Genomic DNA, 21,065 nt, shown 5'->3' with positions numbered 1-21,065 from the left:
CAGCACCCAAGTTGCTCCCAGCCACACAAGGGGGATTTTCCCCCTTCCAAAACCCCCTACACCCACCTCTACCACAGATGAGGTGACCTGAGGGCCACAAGGCGCATCTTCAGGGCAACCTCAAGGTGAGAAGGGTTTATTTTCACTCCCACCCTTGGGTTTTCTCTGCTCTGTGCTGCCTTGCAGAGTCCTTCCCACAACAGTGAGGTCTTTGGCAAAAGCCAAGCTCCTGTGGGCATGGAGTGACTCCAGGAGTTGGGGCTTTAAGGAAATAACTGCACATGAGTGGGCACCTCTGGGAATGTGGGATACTCCCTCCCTAAGCCAGGCCTTGCAGAGCTGCCACAGCACCCAGGTACTTCTGTAAAATACAAATCTACCAGGAAAGTGTTCAGGCCTTGGGACCAAAACAGAGCCTCTGCTGGGCTTTGTGGGGCTCCTTGCTGTGCTGGGGGCCCCATCCTGTCCCTGGAGCCAGCTGCTGATGTCACTGCAGACCCGTGTCCAGCCGGGGTCATTCTGGGGCAGGGAATGCAGGAATCCCAGCTATTCTGTCTGGGGAATGTGTGGCAGGCTGGAGGAGTCTGCGCCTGATGTGCCCAACCAGGGAGCCCAGCAGGAGAAAAGAACCCTTGAGGAGCTGGATTTCCATCCAGGGCACCCAGTGGGGTGGACTGAAAGGCTCAGGGGGTGAATTCACCTCCCCCAGACCCCTCCAGACTGATGGGGTGACAGAGTGACCCCTGCTGCCTCTGCCAGCAATGCTGAGCTCAGCCCCAGCCCTGGCAGCGTCACGGTGCCCCAGGGCATCCCACAGGACACAGCCCCAGGAAACACAAGGCAGCTACCCAGGGAAGGGATGGAAAACCCAAAAAGAGGAGAGGATTTGAGGCAGTCCATCCCCAGCCTCCAGTCACACAGCACATGGGATGCCTGGCTTTCTCAAAAGGGGACAGGAAAAGGGATAATGAATTAATTCAGTCTGGGGAAAAAATCCTATTTGCACATCCCAAAGCATGGGAAAGTCCTCAGTAATTTAGGGATGAAGTAGGAAAAAGAATTTCCATGTTTTCATCATCATCAGTGAGTTTTCAGTGGGATCCATCTCCCCTCTTTGATCCGGCAAGCATGAAAGCTGAGGCCAAATTCAGCAATCCCTGCTCCAACCCCAAACACCCACAGGCATCTTAAACACAGCCCTGTCAGGAAACTGGAGATTTGCTTAAAAAAAAACCCAAACAAAACAAAACAAAAACAAAACCCAAACCCAAAGTGTGACATGAAAACAAGCACAAATCCCAGTGCCACAAAGCCAGAGGTTGGTTTTATTTGCTGTCAGGTCTCCTCCCTTGAGACTCCCTGCAGGAAATGTCGCCTCATTATCATTCAATTCCAATGAAAATGCTGCTGGCCCGTTTCTTTGGCAACGTGGAAAGTCCCCTGAGGTTTTAGGCAGATGAAGACCCCGTGTCTGTGTCTGCACACCAAGGGCTCACTCACAAGTGTGGTGGAGAATGGGAAGCGTGCTGGCTCCCCATCCCACAGCTCAGCTGGAATCTGGCAGCACCTGGAGCCCTTGGGACGCACCATCCCTGCTTAGGGCAAGCCCTGCTCTGCAGGGAGGTCTAGAATGGGCAAAAATGGGTAAAAGAGGAATCCCTGAAGCTGCTGGCATCAGGAGGGCACCGTGACGTGGCACCGCAGCACCCTGCCATGGCACAGCAGCACCAAAGCAGTGCCGGGGTCTGAGTCCTGGGAGAACCCTTGGATAAATGGTTTCAGTAAATCATTTAATGAAGCTGAGCCCTGCCTTGCTTAGCAGCAATGCCTCAGAATTCCAACCTGCGAGGCTGAGGTGCATCCTCCAGCCCAGGTACACCATGGCCCCTTTGCAGACCCGTCTGGTGGCCCTGCCCAGGAGCCGGCAGCGTTTCCAGGTGGGGAGTCTGCCCTGGGAAAGGAATGAGGAATGTGCAGCCACACTGTCCCTGGGAGCCTGCATGCACGGACATGTCCCTCTGTCCTGCTCTCCCTTGTCTTCCCCTCCTCCCACAGTTATTTGTCACCCCCGTTCCTCCAGGTGGGGCCCAGGGACTCAGAAATTCGCTGATTCCTTGCAGAGCAGCAGAGCACAGGCACTTTCTCTGCACACAGGGAGGGCTGCCAGGCGAGCACAGCCCTTGTTAGACACGGGAGAACCCGCCCAGGCACCCCAAACCCATCTGAAAGGCAAAGCTCCTGCTGCCTGGGAGCTGCACACTGACACGGCCAGCAGCTCAGCTGAGCCTCCCCTTTCCCTCCACCCCAAAGAGGCTCCTACACCAAACCCCTCTGCTTTCACCCCAAAATCCCACTGCAGTGGGGTCTCCAGCTGGTGCCTCAGCAGGGCACTGGGATGGGGCCAACCCTCCACACCCCAGGGTCTGAACAAACAGCAGGGGCAAAGCTCCACATGGACCCAAATTTTTGTCCAAATGTCTCTTTTCTTTTAGTTTTAAGCAGGACATGTTCTCAGCCTGCTATTTAAAACCTTCCAAACCCCAAAGCAAGCAGCAAAGAGAGACTTCTCTGCCTGATCCCTGGGAAAATGGCAGATATCAACAAATATCAACAAAGATATCAAAAAGTATCACCAAACCCCAGTCCTGGTTTGAAAAACATGTGTAACAATATCCTGAAAGTCAACAGAAATGGGTGTGTTTGCAGTCTCCATGGTCAACCCATTTTTTTGGTGGTCTTTTAAAAAAACCGCTGTGTCCCAAAGCCTCCAGGCCACCTGGCTGTGGCACAGCTGCATCCCAGCTCTGCTGGGTCACTGCTCCACCATCCCACGGGCAGCCAGTCCCTGTCTATCCCTCCCCAGACAGGAGCCCAGGGTCACACAGAGAGGGATGCAGGCAGAGCAAGGTGAGGTCCAGAGCCCCGTTCCACCCTACGCTCAGAAAAGGACCTGCTCACTGTTGGCATCCCAGCAGCCCATCCAGGCCAGCTCCGTGGCCCATTTGCCGGTGGCCACCACTTGCAGCTTGGCCTGGTCGAATTCCCAGTACTGATCATCACGGAAGAAGAAGAGGGAGCCGTGGCGGTGGGTGAGAGCCCCGGCCGTGCCCGGGGGCAGCCCTGCCCAGTCCCGCAGGCTGCGAGGGTAGTAGGGCTCCACGCCCAGGGGCTCCTCGCCCACCACGAAGTACTTGGGGCCCTTGAAGAGGACGAGCCGCCGGAGCTGCTGGAAGTAGAGCGCCGTGTCCGGGTGCCGGGGGAGCCCCAGGGTGCTGCACTTTCGGGGGAATCCCGCCTCCAGCTTGGAGCCCGCGTAGCGCCAGCAGCGGCCGCCTGGGGAAAGAGGGGAGGGCTTGGAGCACACCCCAGGGTGGGCGCCGGGAGATGGGGACAGGCTCGGCCACGGGACCGGCCTTGTGAAGGGTCAGTGACATCCATCCCACGGGTGACCCAACGGGAACCACTGCGGGGCTGCTCCAAGGCTGGGGGGAAACTGAGGCACGGCAGCTCAGGGGCTCGGAGGTGTGGAAAGGGACCACCAGGGACAGAGCAAGGCCACCACCGTGCATCTGGCAAACCTCTCCCTGGTCCTGCACAGGGGGACAGACAGACACAGATCCAGCTGAGGCTGGGTCATCCAAGACCAGCACTGCAGCAGGAATTGTGATGGGGACCTGTGGCTTGGCTGTCCCCACAGCGCCCTGTCCCCACAACAGGGCAGACAAAAGCCCCTTTCTGCTCACAGGGCACAGCCTGATGCAGCCCTGGGGAGAACAGAGGGAGCGGCGAGGGCTGGGGAGGCAGAGGGGCTCTGGCTCTCACCCAGCCGCAGCACAAAGCCCCCTTTCTGAATGGCCAGTGACTGGTTTCCATTAAAAGCTGGGGCTGACCCTGGCAGCCAGGCTGCCTGGTTTGACCTTCCTCTCCCCATCTGGCTGCCGGGCAGCTCATGGATGGTATCCCAGCTCCTGGGGCAATTTCTGGGTGATATCCCAACTCCTGGGGCAATTTCTGGGTGGTATCCCAGCTCCTGGGGCAATTTCTGGGTGGTACCCCAGCTCCTGGGGCAATTTCTGGGTGATATCCCAGCTCCTGAGGCAATTTCTGGGTGGTATCCCAGCTCCTGGGGCAATTTCTGGGTGGTATCCCAGCTCCCAGAGCAGCTCAGCCTCCAGGCACAACACAGGGATCCATGTGCTCCACGAAACCCTCACGCACCCCCCTGCACCTCCTGTTTTGGGGAGCATTTTCTCCCCAAGACCCGCCCCTGCACCTGGATTTGCTTTGACACACCAGCGAGTGCTGCTCTCCTGATGGGGAAACCAAGGCACGAGGAGGAGCTGTGGCTGCCAGGGCCGTGTGGTTCACCCACGACAGGAGGGCACCAAGCCCAGGGTTTTGCACGCCCAGGACGCAGCGACGCCCCAGCCCTGCACTGGGAGGGGACCAGCGGGAGGGGACACAAACAGGAGTTGTGTGGCAGCTCACGCCACGGGCAGGAGCAGTGGCAGACCCGAGGGGAGTCCCCTGCCCGGCCTCACCCACCTTTGAAGAAGTAGAACTTCCCACTGAGCGGGGACCAGGCGCAGGCGTCGATGCCAGCGGGGAGGCCGGGCCAGCGTGGCTGCAGTGGCCGGGGGTCGCTGGCGTTGCCACTCGCTGACACCACCCAGTAGTGGCTGCCCTTGAAGATGTAGAGGTTGTGATCCCCATCTGTGAGGCAGAGGGAGGGCACCCCAGGTGAGAAATTTTATTGAACCACCCACCACTGCTGCCCAGCTCCCCTCTCCTCCCCACGCAGCCTCCTGGTGCTGTGGGGATCCTTTGGATTTGGAGGGTTTGGATACTTCCTGCCTGTCCAGCCACCCCCTCAGCTTCCATAATTCATTGCCTCCCCCCCAGCCATGAGAGAATAAATGCTGACCACTGTTCAGGGCTTATCTTGCACAGCTGAGCTCCTGCAGTGATGGATCCTTGCCATGGCCCAAGTTTTAGGATGTTTCCTCTGCTCCTGACACATCTCTGTGCCCTCAAGGTGCACTGCTTCACTGTGCAGCAGTGATGCCACCAGTGCCAGGAGCTGTGGACCAGTCAAACCCACCTTTCCCACCGCTGGGAGCTGCAGCAGCACTGGGACAAGGGGTAGGGGTGCACGTTTTGGGAGAGGGTCACGCTGGCCAACACCCACCGGCGGTTATGGCGTCGAAGAAGGAGTGGCAGTAGTAGGTGCTGAGGCTCCTCTGCTGTCGGTCCCTGCCGTAAAGGTCCGTGTCCCAGTCCTGGAAGTGAGTGAAGACCTTTCCTGGGAGCTGGATGGCTGAGCCCTTGGAGGGCTTTCCTGGGATGGAACAGGGGTGATGAGTCCAGAGAAACAACTTTTCCCGAAGCACAGGGCTGGGACTCCCAAGACTCCAAAGACTCCTTGTCCCACTCTATATGGTGGTGGCGAAAATCCCTTTGGTACCCCAAAAAACATGCACCAGCAGACGAGTGGGACACAAATCCAGCCTCCCCTGGAGGAAGAAGGTACCTGTCCCACCTCTCCTGCATTTTCTTCCCCAGGGATGGGGTCTATGGGACTGTAGCCTTCTGCCCTTTCAGGGACCTGCTCCCTTCCCTACTGCCATCCCAGAGGACAGCCCTGGTGGAACCCAGGGATTCTCAGGGGAGCCAGGCTCACCGTACAAGTTCTGGACGGCCAAGATGTCATCCCAGCTGAGGACAAAATCCTTGCTGAGCTTCTTGTAGTAGGGAGACATCAGGGCGCTCTTGACGGGGGAGTGCTGCAGGCCCAGCGTGTGCCCCACCTCGTGGGCCACCACGATGAAGAGGTTGCGCCCTTTGCCGCTGTGCAAGGACCAGCGCTCGGCGCTGTCAAAGTGAGCTTCTCCTCGCCGGGGGAAGAAGGCGTGGGCCAGGGCACCTCCTGGGGACACGAGAGCCATCAGGGGCCACGGAGCAGCGGGCACACGCAGCTCTGGTGTGCCCAGGTGTGCGTGAGTTTCGGGTCTTTTTGGAGGAGCCCGTGTTTTTGGAGGGTGTTGTCAAATTGGAGGGCTCCTTGAGGGGCTATAAGGAACATCTCATCCACCCTGCTGGCAGAACTGGGAGAGGGGACCCCAAATCAGACAGCAAACTGGAACAGAGAGACCGCAGAGCCTCCATCATCCCCAGCCCATCACAACCCCAGCCCTCCTCCCCGCCGGGGAAGAGCCCACGTTGTAAAAGAGCAGCTTACGAGGGGGGAGCGACCAGCACCTGGCCCATCGAAGGCGTTGTTGAGTCCATCGTTGTGGTCGCCGTGGAAGAAGGTGAGGCGGATGTCGGCGGGGCCGTCCCGCGCCTCCCAGAAGAGCAGGGAGGACACGTTGCTCCAGAGCTCGAAGGCGGCGCGCACGGCCAGGCGCACCTCGTGCGGGGGCAGGTAGGACGGCCAGTTCACCACCCGGTACGTCAGGTGCCGCTTGGGCCAGCGCCCGCCTGCAAAGGGCCAGCTCAGCCTGGCAGCCTGGGCACGTCCTCCCACCCAGGGGCTGCCCCAGGGCAGGAAAACTGCACGGGAGTGTCGTGTGTGGAGGAGAGTGTGGATCTCTGGGCTGCAGGCAGCTCTTTTAGCGTGCAGTTTATTGCACAGGGGCATGGGTAACAAAGAGCCAGCTTAAAGCTGCTGGTCACAGCTAAAAGCGTGCCTGAGAGACGCTTAAGTTCTAATTACAACACATTATATCTTTTTCTGTGCTGAATATGATGTTTTAGAACATCCAACCAGTAAAAGACACAAATCCTACAGAATCTACAGCCTGTTAGAAGTCCTACATTACCATACTGTGTTACATTTTAAACCATAAAAGCTGCTTTCTAGACTCTTTTTTTCTTCTCTGCCAAACTGGCAGGGTCTCCCTGACCCTTGGACTCTTCAGCTTGCAGCAGCATCCCTTCTGTTTGCCAAGGACATTGTTCAACCAACAGGGATCTTCCCTTCAGCCCACTCAACCACTGTATTTCCAGTTGTTCAGTCACTGACTGGCTTGCCATCTTACATCTCAAAGCTTGTTTTCATTTCTACTCCTCTTATAGGTTTCATATTCTCAGATCCTTTCGCTAATCATATTTGTAAGACTCTCCTGTTTCATCTTCCCCAACAGTCGTGGTTTTCCCAAGGCCAAGCTGGGAGTTGGGGCAGGGGTGCCACCAGCAGCAGATTAAATCCTTCTGGAGGTGCCACCATCAGAGCCCGCCCAAGGATGGAGCTACAGACAAACCCTGAAGCCTCTCTGAGGAGACGAGAAGTTGTGGAACCATGTTTGACCTCAGCCTTTGGCCCACCATCCCCTCCAGAGCCAAATCCAGCACGGGTCCCTGCTAGGACTTCTGCTGCCAGCCTCCAGTCCAGAAGGTGCAGCCCAAAGGCTGGATTTCAGGGAGAGGAATCAAAGGCACCTCTGAAAGGGTGGGACAAAGACAAAGGAGTGGGAAGGGCTCTCTGCAGCACCTTGGGGCACAGCTTAGTGCCCAAGGCTTCCTTAAAAGCTTTCAGGGGAGACAGAGCCCCAAAACCACCAGAACAGATGGGGACAAGGATGAAGGGGACAACACTTGTGACACCCCCTAAGTTCCCCCAACCCCCCTACCACACAGGAGGGCAAAGATGAGAGTTCACATAGCTGCTGAGCAGCACCACAGCCCCTTCCTCCACCTCCTCCTCCTCCCTTGGCAGCTGTGGGACCCCAAAGCCCTGGGATTACATTTATCTGGGGGCAGAAAAAAAGCCATGGGGCCCCGGGGGGATTTGGGTGCCAGAGCTGGTGCTGAGGCGTGGGAGTGGTGACAGACCTGCAGCATCTGCGTCTGCTCCAGATGTGCAGGAAAACAGGGGGAACAGAGCTGACAGCACACCGGGGCTCACTGCTCTGGCTCTGAGCTGAGCCTCCCAGCAAACCTGGCACACATCCCACCCCAGCTCTGCCTCCTCCTCTCCCATTTCTGAGCAGCCCATGGCTGGGGACACTCTGGGCTAACTGGTCACACTTCTGGGGCCAGAATCAGCTCCCACTGCTTGCCAGTGCAATGATGAGCTCCAGCTCCAAAGGGACATGGAGGAGCTTCCACGCTGCACAGCAAAAGCTAAAAGCTGTCTGGATGGCTGCAGCCCTAAAACAAAGCCCTGGCACCCCATCCTTCCCTCCACAGGAGCAGAGCACCTACCCCCAGAGGAGGATGGGCAAGGCTGGCTCCTGGGAAGAGGAGGGCTTGGGTTCTGCTGGGCTCTGAGTGCCCCAAGCCAGCGGGGTGAGGGGCACAGAGGCTGCCCAGGGGAGACCCCTCTGGGAGAAGGGTGGATAACAAAGCACGTTGCTGGCTCAGCTGCCAGGGTTTCGTGCTTCCAGCAGGATAAACAGCACAAAGCCTCCAGCCCTGTCCCCCCTCCAGCCTGTGGGTACTGAGGTGCTCCCACCCCCTCTGCCTGTGGCACCAGATCACCAGAGCAACAACCAGTGCCACACTGAGCCCTTTCCTGCCCTTTCCTTGAGTTTCTGGGCTTCTCTTGCCGCCCACCCACATCTGTGATCCCCAAAAAGAAGCCCCATGAGGTGCCCACCCCCACTGGGTGCTTGTTTGCCCATCTCCTGCTGTATGTCCTTCCTGCTCCATGTCCTGGGCACAGGATTGATCCTGCAAGGGACATGCTGCATGTTGGGGCTTTGGAAGGAAATCCAGAGGCTGGAGGAGGATGACAGGGCTCTCCTGGGGCCGTGCATGGCCAGCCCTGCCAGGTGCACAGACAGCCTGACACGGCACTGAGCCTTTTCTTAATCTCCTCTTCGTTTTTCCCATGTCCTAAGCACAGCTGGCCCCGGCCCCTTGCTCTCTAGGAATCCAGTTACTCATCTGCAAGCCCAAAGAGAGCTCACGAGGGACAAGAGGCCCAGCCCTGGACACACAGGAGCACAGAAGGATGCTTGGAGCAGAGTTAAAGCCCTTAACATGGGTGAAATGATTCTCGGGTCAGGCAGCCAAGTGCTGGCAGGTTTTTGGTTACTGCTGTGTCCTTAATATGCATTAGAAGTCCCAAAGGTCAGCAAAACCTGGAGATAACTCCACTGTGTGCCAGCACCTGCCCTCCAGATGGTGCCAGCACAGCTGAGTGTGGGGCCAGGGTGACCTGAGCGCTCTCTGGGAGAAATCCTGGCTCCCACAGCAGCAGCAAAACCACCCCAGAGCGCTGAATTCCCCCACAAGAGGGACTCGCATCTCTAATCACTGCTGACATCAAGCCACAGAGACCAACTAAAAACAAAGAACTTTAAAAATAACCTCCAAGTGTGTCCTGGGCTGGATGCTGTCCCAGTGGGGCTGCACCTCCCACCCACAGCAGCCTCCCCACGAGTCCGGGACGGGAGACCCGAGCACCCCAGACCCCAAACCACCCCGGGACGCGGGGTACGGTGCCCACCGTGCTGTGCCGTGCGCCTGCGGCGCCGGGCGGGCCGTGCCCGGCGTGCCCCGGCAGCGCGGCTGTCGCCGTCGTCGGTGCCACACCTCGGCAGAGCCATCTGATGGAGGGTGGGGGCATCCAGCACCCCGCTGAGCGGGAGGTGGCTCACCCGCTGGAAATCCCTGCAAAAGGACGGGAGATGTCAGCACCCACACCCAGACCCGCCCCGCGGCGGGGTTTGGTTATGGTTGTGCCGGGGGTTGACCTGAGCCAGGATTTTCACCCCGCAAGCTTCACATGCCAGCATCGGAACTTTAACCAGTTGGTAAAACAAGAAGGATTTGGCTCTGCAACCACAGCTGACCTGTGAGTCACCTCCTAGCACGGCAAAAGCAAATAGGGGAGCCTAAAAATGCGTTTTGCAGTTTTTAGCCCCAGTTATTTGACTTTGCATTTAATTTTGCGTTTGGCTTTGCACAAGGTCAAGCCTGGGATGCTCCCAGAGCCGAGGTGATGACCTTAGGAGAAGTCCAGGCAGGAGCTGGCAGCTCACCCCCCCTGACATCTCCCAGCCGTCCCCGAGCTCGGCCTCCCCGCAGATTTTATTGCCAGGCGAGCAGCGGGCCATAAAAGGCAAATAAAGCAGCGAGAGGCAGGTGCCAGCAGCCGGCACCCAGCTGCGAGAGCCTGGCAAAAAGAACCCAGACCCGCCTTCCCAAAAAGAACTGGCTGTGCTTTAGCATCAGACCGTGAGACAGAGAACCTCCAGCTGCAAAAAGACCCCTCTGCCTGCACAAAAAGCCCCTCGGAGCGCTGGAACACCCCTGCAGCTGGAGCTGCTGAGTTTTGACTGCGGTGTTGAGTGAACAGCTCCTACCTCAGCGCCTCGGTGAACTCGGCCGGGCTGTGTGTGCCGGGCCCAGGCTCCCTGAAGTAGCCGTATTTCTCCAGGAAGAGCTGCAAGGAAAAAAATGGGAAAGGTGCAGCTCAGAGCCCGTGTTGGCTTGGGAAAGGAGGAAAAGGAGATGAGGCGGCAAACAGTGCTGCAAGCACAAAACGCCCGCTGGTTTAGCTCCCGAGAGCTCTGCCCCTCCTGTGCCCGTGCAGGCTGCCGTGTGCCTCCTCACCATCATTTTGGATGGATCTCGGGGGATTTTGGCCCCATGGAGGCGCAGGAGGAAACGAAAGAGATCAGAAAGCTCTGCTGCCGTGTCATCCGCAGCCAGAGGCGACCAAACCCGCGGCTCTGATCGCCCCGGCTCAACGCAGCGATGCAAACCAAGGCCGAGGGGCTGTGGCCGTGAGCAGGGCGGGGTGAGACGGGGTCCGGCTGCAGCCTCCCCCCATTCCCACGCAGGATGTGCCGCTGCAAACTGAGGACGCTCCGGGCGCAATTCGCTTTGCCAAACCATTCTTCTTCTTATCGGCCGCTGACACGGACGGAGACTGCCTCTCTGAACTTGCTCCAGCGCTCAAATTGTATGTTAAAGAAAATAAACGGCTCGGGCTGCTCCCCTGCTTTTGGAGGAGTTAATAGCCGGGGTGGCAGGAATGCTCCACGCCCGCCTGCCCCGCCGCCAGGGATGTCTGCGGGAGACAAACAAGCTGCCCAGCATCCTGTTAGTGCAGCCGAGCCGCAGCTACAGCCATGAATAATAATCAGAATAAAAAGTGAAAGTGGCAGCTTCCTCTCCCCGCATCCCAAAGGAGAGGTGTGCTGAGCACCGGGAATGCCACGGGCTGACCCGGACAGCACGGCTGGTGCCCTCTGGGAACGCGGGTGTTTTTAAAGCTGTTTCCCTCCCGGCTGGTCTCGGGAAAAGGAGGGGGTTGGAATGCTGACCTCCTCTCAGAGCAGCTCCTGTCTCGGTGACCCAGTTCTCCTTTATGTCCCTGCAGAGGAGGCAGCAGCGCCTCCCGGGCCTTGCCACCCTGGGAGGAGCAGGGATGGCTTAGGGATGTGGCAGTCCCAAAGAGTGCCAGGGGCTCCCCCTCTCCTCCTCCTGCCCAAACCTTCAGCTTGCCATGGACAGGCAGCTTCCTGTCATCCCCAAATGCGTCACCCCCGCGCCGCCACCTCCCTGCAGGCACATCCAGGTGTGCTCTGAGACCTCACCTCCTCCAGTTTCATCTCCTCATTTACACCCCTTCTACCTGGAGCATCCCCCTCCGGCAGAGCAGCAGCACAGATTCCTGCCTGGACACGCTCTTTACCCAGTCCCACACCAGGAATTTGGCTGTTTTCCCCACCAAAGCCCCCTGTCTCAGCTGCAGGCAGCAGCAGCTCATCCCAGCAGTGCCAGTGCAGCAAGAGCCTGAGCATGGCCAGAGTCACCCACACACCTCACACTGGTGCAGTGAGGATAAATCAGGGAAGTGCCACACGGGCAGGGAGAGCACTGGATTGCTTGTCAGGAGAAGCCACAACACCTCTGCACCATCCAGCCTGGACTTGTTCCCCAGGCACATCGGGATAACCCCAAATTTACCAGGGGAACCAGGAGACAAAACATCCAGCAGCAACTCAGGATGAGCATGCAAGGATCGAGGATGTGGGGCTGGAGGAGCATCCTGGGGATGGGGTGGCTTCGAGCCATCTCAGAGTATCTGGAGAGGAGAAGGAATCTGGCCCTTTTTGCTCTGTGCTTGTATTCTTACAAAGTTCTCCTCCAGAAGCACAAAATCAGCAGTTACATATAAGGGTGCAGGGTGAAGATCCCAGTGGTGACATCACTGCAGATAAATGTGAGCTGAGAACACCAGGATGGAAAGTCCTGGCTCTCACCCCACGGCCTGAACCTTTTCTAACACAACTTTGCATTCACTCAGCACAAACTGGAGCTCTTTCCTCACCCGTAACCCAACACAATCCCATCCATAAAGCGTGAAAATGGTTTTTCCTCACCATGATCTCAGGAAGGTTTGAAACCCCATCTGGACACGTCAGGGTGCACAGTGAAAAAAGCAACCCCTGTCCCAGCAGCTGCTCTTGAGCAGCATCAGAAGGCTCAGAGGCCATTGGCTTTATCATTCCTGCCCAGAGCTCCTTGGGCTTTGCAAGTTCAAGCAAACCACATTTTCTCTGTGGTTTCTGGCCTGTGCCACATTGAGGTTCTCACACAGGCACCAACTGTCTGGCTGCAAAACCATCAGGAGAACTTTTATTACATTTTCTAGACACTGTCAGCTAAGGGTGATGGTGGTCCTGGAAACAGAGAGTTGCAGGAGAGGGATGTGCTGATCCCCCACTCTGTCAGGTATTTATTCAAGCACAGAGCATACAAATCCAGGGAGTTTCCAGGGTCCAGAGGAGTCCAAGAGCTCCATGCCACAGTGTCCTGTGCCCAAACCGGTGCTCAAGGCTCCCCCAGCACTGCACAAGCCCCCAGAGCCCAGCCAGGCGCTGGCAGGGCTGGCTGGAATCTGGCACGGGCCCATTAAACCTCTCCAGAGGCTGCAATGCAGAGCCTGGCCGTGCTGGGAAAACCCCCTCCCTCCTGCCCCAGACGGGGAAATGCTCTTTTCCATACAATGGGAAAAGAAAAACAGCAGGAAACCAAGAGAAACATTAATATGAAATATGCCCAGCTCCCCCTGTGCATGAGAGAAGGACAGGAGGACGGATCTGGCTGCCTGGGAGCCAGTGCTGGGGCAGAGCAGCCGCCGGGGCTGCAGCAGGGACAGCGGGAGGGGTCTGGGGGGGACAGAGGGGTCCTTCCCATCTCAGGGCTCTGATGTGGAGCCTGTTGCAACCCTGGAAATCATCTCTGCCTCAGCTAAAGCCAAGGAAACACCTTGCCCTGGACCACAGGCATCCCGGGTGGAAGACAGCCAGCGGCAAATACAATTAGCCCTCTCCGCCTGGAAAGTGGGATAACGAGAGTGCAGAGACAGCAGGCTCCGCTCTGCCTGCTCTCCCCTCCAGACGCCGGGTCTGGCTCCTTTCCACCAGCTAAGTACCGGAGCTCACACCGAGCTCCTGCTGCCCGTGGTCCCTCTGCCCTGCCGGGCACAAACCCCATCTGTCCCCTCCATCCCCGGCAGCGCAGGGAAGCGACCCCGTCCTGCCCGAGGGTGGGCAGGCGTCCTGTGCCATGATCACAGGCGATGCCACCACGAGCTGCACCTTTAAACTCTTCTGTTTTAAATCATGAGACAGCCCAGGTGGATCCTCAGCCCTGGTTCCAGCACCCCCAGGCTCATCCCGCATCATCTCACCACCAAAATGGGCACAGCGGCTCCTGTTTTTCACCCTCGGTTTCCCCCAGCACACAGGCAGAGCTGGCCCGAGGCGTGTTTTGCGTGGTCACAGAAGGAGCAGCGGCTCCTCCAGCCCATCGGGTCCCTGCTGCCTGCGAGCTGCCTCCAGAAGATGTCACATCAATTAAAAACGCTCATTTGCTCCCGCTGATCCCTGCACAGCCTCAGGCAGAGTCCCCGCGCCGCCTTTGTTTAAGTGCGTGTCTAAGTATCTCTATAAATATTGTAATACAGACACACGAGAAGGGGCATTAGCGAGCACAGAGCCCGGCTGTCCTCCCGCTGAAAAGACCAGACCTCGGCTGATTCCCCGCGCTGGGGATGGAGCGTGGTTAAAGCCCCAGGCACGGCCTGGCTGCTGGGATGTTCCTCTGCTGTGCCTCACCCAGTCCTGAAGGAATCTCCTGTCCCCTACCACTCCTAAAAATCCACTTCGGCAGAAAATATTCCACTTTCTACCAAAGGTGTGGAGTTGGGGTCTTCTGAACTGCTTTTATTTTCACACTCGATCTTCTAATGCTGAGAAGCAGCAAGCCAGGTCTAACTAAAACCCCTCCTGGTTTCACTAACAGCTTGGATGTGGCTTGGAGCAACTCGGTCTAGTGGAAGGTGTCCCTGCCCATGGCAGGGGGTGGAATGAGATGAGCTTGAAGGTCCCTTCCAACCCAAACCACCCCATGGTTCTGTGATAACTCATTGGGAAGCAGCTGGCAGCGCCCCACACCCCGACATCCTGCACCACCTGCAGCGCCAAAACTCCCGAACGCCACCCAAAAGCACTCGGGGAAAACAGGGAAGAGCACCGGGCTTGGCCAAACTTCCCCTGCGAATACCAGAGCGGCTGAGGAACCAGTTCGGTCACGCAGAACTGGTTGTGTTTTCGTGTCTGAGGAGAGAAAGGAAACGAGCCTTGCCCTCCGCCGGGGTGGGAGCCGGGGGAAGGCGCCGTCCCTTGCCCGGGGGGCGATATTTGCCCTAACAAGCGGGGATTGTTTTGGGGAGAAGCAGGAAGAAAGGCGGGCTGTTCGTGCTGCGGTGACTCACGGGGTGTAAATCACACCGGGACATCGCCGGGGAACTCGGAGCCGCTCGCCACATCCGCGCCGGCGGCAGCGGCTCGGACACGCGGTCTCACGGGTGTCGCAGAGCCCAAGGGGGTGATTCCTCCTCCTCTCCACCTCTCCTTCCATCGCTGCGCTGAGCATGGGCAGCAGGAATTTTTTTACCGAGGAAGGAGGGTTTCTGCGCCTTATTTCAGAAGGAAAATCCGGGATGCTCTGTGCCCAGCTGACCGCCGAGCCCCATCGCGTGTGCGGGGCAGCCGGGACCCTCCCTCCGCCCGGCTGTGCTCAGCATCCTGCATCCCAGCCGGCCTCCTGCTCCCTAGGGCAGCTCGGCCGGATCCCGGAGCATTTCCCAGCACAAACACAGCCCAGAGCCCGAAATGTGACACCTTCGATAGGGAGAGAAGTCAGTGTACACCAGGTACGGTAAGATGGGAAGGAGAAGAGCAGGACAGGGAGAAAAAATAGGAAAAAAAAAGTCCAAAATGAGAATTATTCAGTTCGTCCAGCTCTCTGTTCTTATTCCCTGTTTTTCCTCAAATTTCTCCCCAGTTTTTATTTCCACCAAAACAGACCTGGAGCTTCTCACACAAATCTCTGCAGGGACTTTATTGTCATTTGTCCTTCGCTCCACCAGCTCCTCACCGTGCTCCTCACTCCCACCACGGGCTGAGATCTCACATGCCCCGTGTATTTTACACAATTCCCCCGGGCTCAGGGAATCATCTCGGGCATTACCACCCCCAGCTGCTGTCTGAGCACAGCCCAGCCAGACTCCAGCTCTGCCAAACAATGTGCTCTCTCACATCGGGCCCTCTCCTATCTGCAGATGATAAGATGATTTCACATACAAATGTTTCAAATTAAATTTTTGAATTTTCATTATTTTTTAATGCGTTATTTCTTTCTTTTTTTAACTGCAGTTGATATGGATGCAGTGAAAACATGGGCACCAGCCAGGAAAAGCACACAACTGGACATTTTCACAGTCTTGTTCATCTAAGTTTACACAACCCATTGTTGCTAACTGTGGCTTTTTAAAAAGAATTAAAAAAAAAAAAAAAAAGAAAAAGAAAAAGAGTTTTAGAAGCAAAGCCTGGAAGTGCTCTGAAAGCCACAAGTCACCAGAACTACTCCACGTTATGTGAGAATTTCAGCTTCCTTCTAAAAGAAAATTAACTGCTTGGTTTATTTAGACAAGTTCCACACCCCAGTCTCTGCATTTCCATTGTGTGAGTTGTCCCAAAATCCCTGGCCAGCACAACACATCCCCTTGGGGAAACTGAGGCAGGGAGACAGGACCCCCTCACAAGGGATCTGCCACAATCCTGGGGTCTGTTCTGAAGCTTCAAGGGAACTCAGAAGTCACCAATGAGGGATGGAAGGGCAGTTTGGATTGTTAAACCAGTTGGTTCCAATCAGTTGGTTTTCTTTTAAAGTGAATTTTAAATTACTGGTTTCCTGAGCATTAAAATCTTTGCAGATTTGTTTTCTCCAGGTGGCATGAAGGGCTGGGCTGAGCTTTGTGCACAGTGGAAAAAGCACAACTGTGAATGACCTCTCTGGAGCAGCATCTCCCAGCAGAAGAAGTCTGCACACCAAAACAAGCCTCTGAGCATTCCTGTGCTCTTTTCCTCTCAGAGCATGTGTTCAATATCCCAATTAATTCACCAGGACTTGCTGGCTGGGGTTGAAAATTAAGCATTTGTGCAAATGTGCACTGGATCGAGGCCTGAACAAGAAAAAAATCCCCAACATGAACCTTTGTTCACCAGCCAAATCTCATACCTTGTCCTCCCAAAACAAACAGGAATGGAAGGTGACACGGGGTGACAATGACAGCAGGACAAACAGAACAAATCCAAACAGAGGTGATGGGGACAGCCCTGGGGAGGGGCAGGCAGGGGAGGGACTGGCTTTTGTCCCCTCCTGATGTGCTGGGAGGTAGGAAGGTTTCCTTGTGCTGGAGCTGTGTGGCAGGGTGGGTTTGCAGGTGCACATCACCTGTGGGGACACTTGGACAGGGCTGGGAGTGCTGGGGTTGTTCATCCTGGACAAGAGAAGGCTCCAGGGACACACAGAGCCCATCCAGTGCCTAAAGCGGCTCCAAGAGAGCCCAAGAGGGACTTTGGACAAGGGCAAGGAGAGATAGGACAAAGGGGAATGGCTTTAAACTGAGCTAGGGCAGACTTGGAATAGATATTGGGAAGGAATCCTTCCCTGAGATTGGGGAGGCCCTGGCACAGGGTACCCAGAGCAGCTGTGGCTGTCCCATCCCTGCAAATGTTCCAGGCCAGGCTGAACGGGGCTTAGAGCAACCTGGACTAGTGGAAGTGTCCCTGCCCACGGCAGGGTGTGAAATGGAAAGAGTTTTAGGTCCATTCTGACCCAACCCAGCCTGTGATTCTCTGCCACAGCTCCACACAGCACAGGTGGCCACCCCCCCTGGCATTCCAACACAACCCAATGGCACAGCCCCATCTCCACTGGCACAGCCACACACGTGTGCCACACACACTGCGTGTGCTCAGGGCACAGCCGTGTGCACAGGTGTCAGGAGCTCATGGGCACTCGCCTGTGGTGGGCATGTACACTGGGGACACTGGGGACACTCATACCTATGGCACGGGCACACCAGGGACATAGTGACACCTATGGCATGGACACACCTATGGCACGGGCACACCGGGGACATAGTGACACCTGGGGCATGGACACACCTATGGCACGGGCACACCAGGGACAGTCACATCTAGAGCATGGGCACCCCTGTGGCACAGGCACAGGGACATGGTCACACCTATGGCATGGACTCTGGGGACACGCACAGCCGGGGCATGGGGACATGGGCACGGGGACATGGGCACACCAGGGACTCGCACAGCCGGGGCACGGGCACACCCCCGCCACGGGCACACAGGAACACGTGCGCACGCAGGGGACGCACACCCAGGACACGCTCTCGCCGCTCCCCGCCGGTGCCGGTGCCGGTGCCGGTGCCGGTGCCGGTGCCGGTGCCGGTGCCGGTGCCGGTGCCGGTGCCGGTCTTACCTCTGCCTTCCGCCGCTGCCCCGCGGCCGGTGCGGGCTGCGCCGCCGCCAGCAGCCCCAGCGCCAGGGCGGCCCGCAGCGGTCCTGCCATCCCGGCTCCGCTGCCGCCGCTCCGCCCGGCGCCCCGCGCCGCCGCCCCAGCCGCCTCTCCCCGCCCCGGCCCCGGGGGCGGCCCCAGCCCCGGCCGAGGGCCGGGCTCCGCCAGCAGCACCCAGCGGAGGGGCTGTCCCTGCTCGGGGACACCCCCCGTGCTAGCCAGCCCGGGGCCGCCACCGGGGGATTGACCCTGTGCGTGCCCTGTCCCCTGTCCCCGGGAGCATCGCGCTGCCGGTGCGTCTCTTCTTCCACCAGCTGGGACAGTGGCTCTGCTCGGTTTGAGGCTGTGGAAAAGAGGAGAAAGCAATTCCAGCTTTTCCCAAACCTGCGTTCATCCATGGCCGGGTTTGGAGGCCGGGAGTCCCTGTGGGCCAGCACTGCCATGACCTCAGCAGTGCAGCCCCTCTTCAAGGGTCTGGCAACATCTGCACATTAGAGCAGTGCTCTCTCCAGCTTTACATAATAACCACACACTCAGGGTTGTGGTTTACACTCTCAGGGTTGTGGTTTACACTCTTTCTGCTTAAATTTCCCCCCCAGGCACGGGACATGGGTGGAAGGGGCTCTTTGCTGCACACATGGCAGTGTCACAGCTCTCCTGCAGCTCACACACAGCTGATGATCTTGAGGGCTGCAGTGACAAGTCAACAGCTCTGTTTACTCACAGCAGTATTTTGTTCGACTATTTTGTTTTAATTTTACTAAAGCAAAAGGATGTTTTGTTTCTGCTTTGGTTCAAGGGGAAAAAAATAGGATGTGACTTGTATCTGCTTTTGTTTTCATGCCAGTTTCAACCCCACACCTATTTTAAAGCTCCCAGGTTCCTTCCTCCACTTTTTAATCATGCCAAAAACTGAAGTTACAGAAGCATCTGTTGAATGCAGCTTGAAGAGAGCTGCAGAGAGCCTGTGACACTTTGCTTTACAGCTGGACAGGGATGTAGGGAAGGGAAGCAGGATTTGAAGGAGAGAAAAAGTGATCCACATAACATGGAAAAACAGAGAAGTCACTGAGCTACAAGATAAAAAATATGGGAGAAATGAAATTTATGGCTGGGCCAGTAAGAACTGGCTGGGGAGCTGCTGGAGAACGCTGTGGGCAGCTGGCAGAGCCTGAGGGATGGTGTGAGGGGAATACTCGGCCCTGGCAGGAGGGAGAGCCAAGGGATGGCCACTCCTCACGCAGGTCAGCCTCACGCTTCCTTTCAAAACAAGAGCAGCTCTGTCTGCAAATGCATCCGTGTTTGCGTCGTATCTAGGAAGCAACTGATCCATCTGCTCTTCCACTTAAGAATATGGATGATGAGAAAGTGACTGGCTGGGCTCCAGCAGGAGCAGGAAACTCCCTCCTCTGCTCATTGTGATGTGGGGAAGCGTCTGGGAGGGCACCTGCAGCCCCCGGAGCCGGCAGCTTCCCGACCGGGCACTTCCCGGGGCTGCTGCCTTGGTCCTCAGGGGTTTTGGCATTCAGGTGGAGGAGAATTCAGCCCAGCTTTGGGGATGCCAAATCATAGTTCTCTGCAGAGTTTTGGCTGGGAGTATGAAGATGTTTATGCAGCTGCTGTAACCAGAGCGCTATCAGGAACAGAAACACTATCTCATGGAAAGGTGAACAGATTTCCGGCTTTTTTAGTGTTTGGTGAAAGCTCAGAAATGGAGAAATGGGGCAAAAAAAAAAAAAAAAGTTTCAATCCTTGTAACTTCTACCCCAAGACTGAAACCAGACAAGTCAAGCCTGTGGCAGAGAATCAACGAAGTCTTTTAGTAAAACATTCACAAAGAGCATAATAAATAGATCCCTACAAGCTCTGGTTGCCTAATCATTCCTGATTTCTTGGGGTTTTAGAGAAAACTCCTCATCCCTTGAGCTTAACTCAAAAGATCTCAGTGCACTCATTGAGCTCAATTTCCAAACCCTTTCCTGAAGACACCTCCCAGCTCAGAGATCCAGAGTGTTCCTAATTTAATATCATTTGGATATTGACCTGTAAAAGAACTAAATGCCGTTACGACAGGCGTGGAATCTGGACTGGGGGAGGCTGGTTTGTCCAGGGGGCACCTCAAGAGCAGCTGAGCACTGCAGAGAAGAGCTGAAGCACCAGTGGATCCCTGTCTGAGGTGAGATCCAAGAGTTCATAAACCAATGTTATGAAACACCTCTTGTGACGTAAGCTCTCAGAGCAGCTCTGAGTGTTTATCATAACTGATGAGCAAACAGCAACCCCATTATTCCTCTGGGGCAGTTCGTAGCCAAGATGGATGTGATGCACAAGAACCTACCATCAAAAACCTTTAAAGCTCTGCACTGAGAACAGGTTCATGTTGTTCCCTTTCATCCCCTCGAGGACAGCCACTCCTCAGATGTTTGCTGCTGTGCAGAAGCAGGATGGCTCAGTGGGTGCTGTGCCAGGCAATGCCCAAAATCCTCATCCTGCTGCTGGAAAGTGGCCAGAGCTGGGACTTTGGATCAGGTCAGATGGGCACAGTCACAACTTTCCCTCTCAAACCCAGCCTGCAAAATTCTTTACCAAGGCACGAGCAGCTTAAAGTTCCTTGGGCTGTCACAAGAGTGAAGTTGTTCTGCTCAGACTCTGTTTTCTGGGAACTTCATCCGTGCACAGAAAGCTCTCACAGGTCAAAGGACTTTCCTGTGTCCTTAGAATGTGTTAGAAAGTCTGTCTTGCCCAGTATCCTGTCTCAAACAGAGGCAGGAACAGACACTTACCACGAGGGTGTTGAAGAGAAAATGCAAAGTCTGCACAGACTTCCCTTGGCTTTACCTTTTGTGTGTGCAGTTCCTGGAAGTCGATGGGGTCAAGGAGCTGCATCCAGCCCTCCCACAAACACACCAATTTGCTGGAGCAGTTGGAATCTCACTGGTATTTGCTCAGCATCTCTTTCTAGGATCAGGGTAGCAAACATCATCACCTTGGTATGAAAAGTGGAGCTTTAAGCAGTTTTGAGTGCATTCTGCCAGCTGTGTTTTACAACAGTTTTACAAGCAACTGCTACAGCAGCATTGGCAACATCTTCTACTGGGACATTATCACAGGGGCTCTGTTACCCTGGAAATGGGAATTATCAGTTCTAGATTAGGCAAAGCAGCACTGGCTGGATCCTGGCCTCAAACCCCTGGAGACTTGAGAGGTTGGCTTCAGTC

At 56.3% G+C, this 21,065-nt stretch overlaps 1 protein-coding gene and 1 long non-coding RNA gene across 4 annotated transcripts; one reads left to right on the top strand and one right to left on the bottom strand.

Annotated features, from left to right (window-relative positions):
* Positions 1-1,296: 1,296 nt before the first annotated feature.
* MMP28 (matrix metallopeptidase 28) lies at positions 1,297-17,975 on the bottom strand. 3 transcript variants are annotated; one of them, XM_063402501.1, is made up of 8 exons: positions 17,812-17,975; positions 10,314-10,393; positions 9,455-9,618; positions 6,259-6,480; positions 5,681-5,926; positions 5,189-5,338; positions 4,546-4,713; positions 1,297-3,333 (listed from the first exon to the last, which is right to left on the bottom strand). In XM_063402501.1, the coding sequence occupies exons 1-8, from the start codon at positions 17,899-17,901 to the stop codon at positions 2,939-2,941; spliced, it is 1,515 nt and encodes a 504-aa protein (XP_063258571.1). In that variant the 5' UTR covers positions 17,902-17,975; the 3' UTR covers positions 1,297-2,938. The 3 variants fall into 3 exon arrangements, with proteins under 3 accessions (XP_063258571.1, XP_063258570.1, XP_063258572.1); XM_063402500.1 differs by lacking the exon at positions 17,812-17,975 and adding an exon at positions 10,564-11,010; XM_063402502.1 differs by lacking the exons at positions 5,681-5,926; positions 17,812-17,975 and adding an exon at positions 10,564-11,010.
* LOC134553143 (uncharacterized) lies at positions 11,816-15,838 on the top strand. Its single transcript, XR_010081039.1, has 2 exons — positions 11,816-15,181; positions 15,684-15,838. It is a non-coding gene; the product is annotated as an uncharacterized LOC134553143 (long non-coding RNA).
* Positions 17,976-21,065: the final 3,090 nt, after the last annotated feature.

Source organism: Prinia subflava, chromosome 8 (assembly GCF_021018805.1).
Source record: "Prinia subflava isolate CZ2003 ecotype Zambia chromosome 8, Cam_Psub_1.2, whole genome shotgun sequence".
In the NCBI taxonomy this organism is placed as follows: Eukaryota; Metazoa; Chordata; class Aves; order Passeriformes; family Cisticolidae; genus Prinia; species Prinia subflava.
Note: the sequence above shows the minus strand (reverse complement) of the source record. Positions and strands in the feature narration are given on the sequence as shown.

Excerpts from the sequence above, each read along its gene's own strand:
- MMP28 (XM_063402500.1), bottom strand. The coding sequence starts at position 10,848 with ATGGTTTGGCAAAGCGAATTGCGCCCGGAGCGTCCTCAGTTTGCAGCG. Across the intron at positions 4,714-5,188 it reads CTTCGACGCCATAACCGCCG|ATGGGGATCACAACCTCTAC; the intron begins GTGGGTGTTGGC and ends TCTGCCTCACAG. Across the intron at positions 3,334-4,545 it reads GAAGTTCTACTTCTTCAAAG|GCGGCCGCTGCTGGCGCTAC; the intron begins GTGGGTGAGGCC and ends CTCTTTCCCCAG.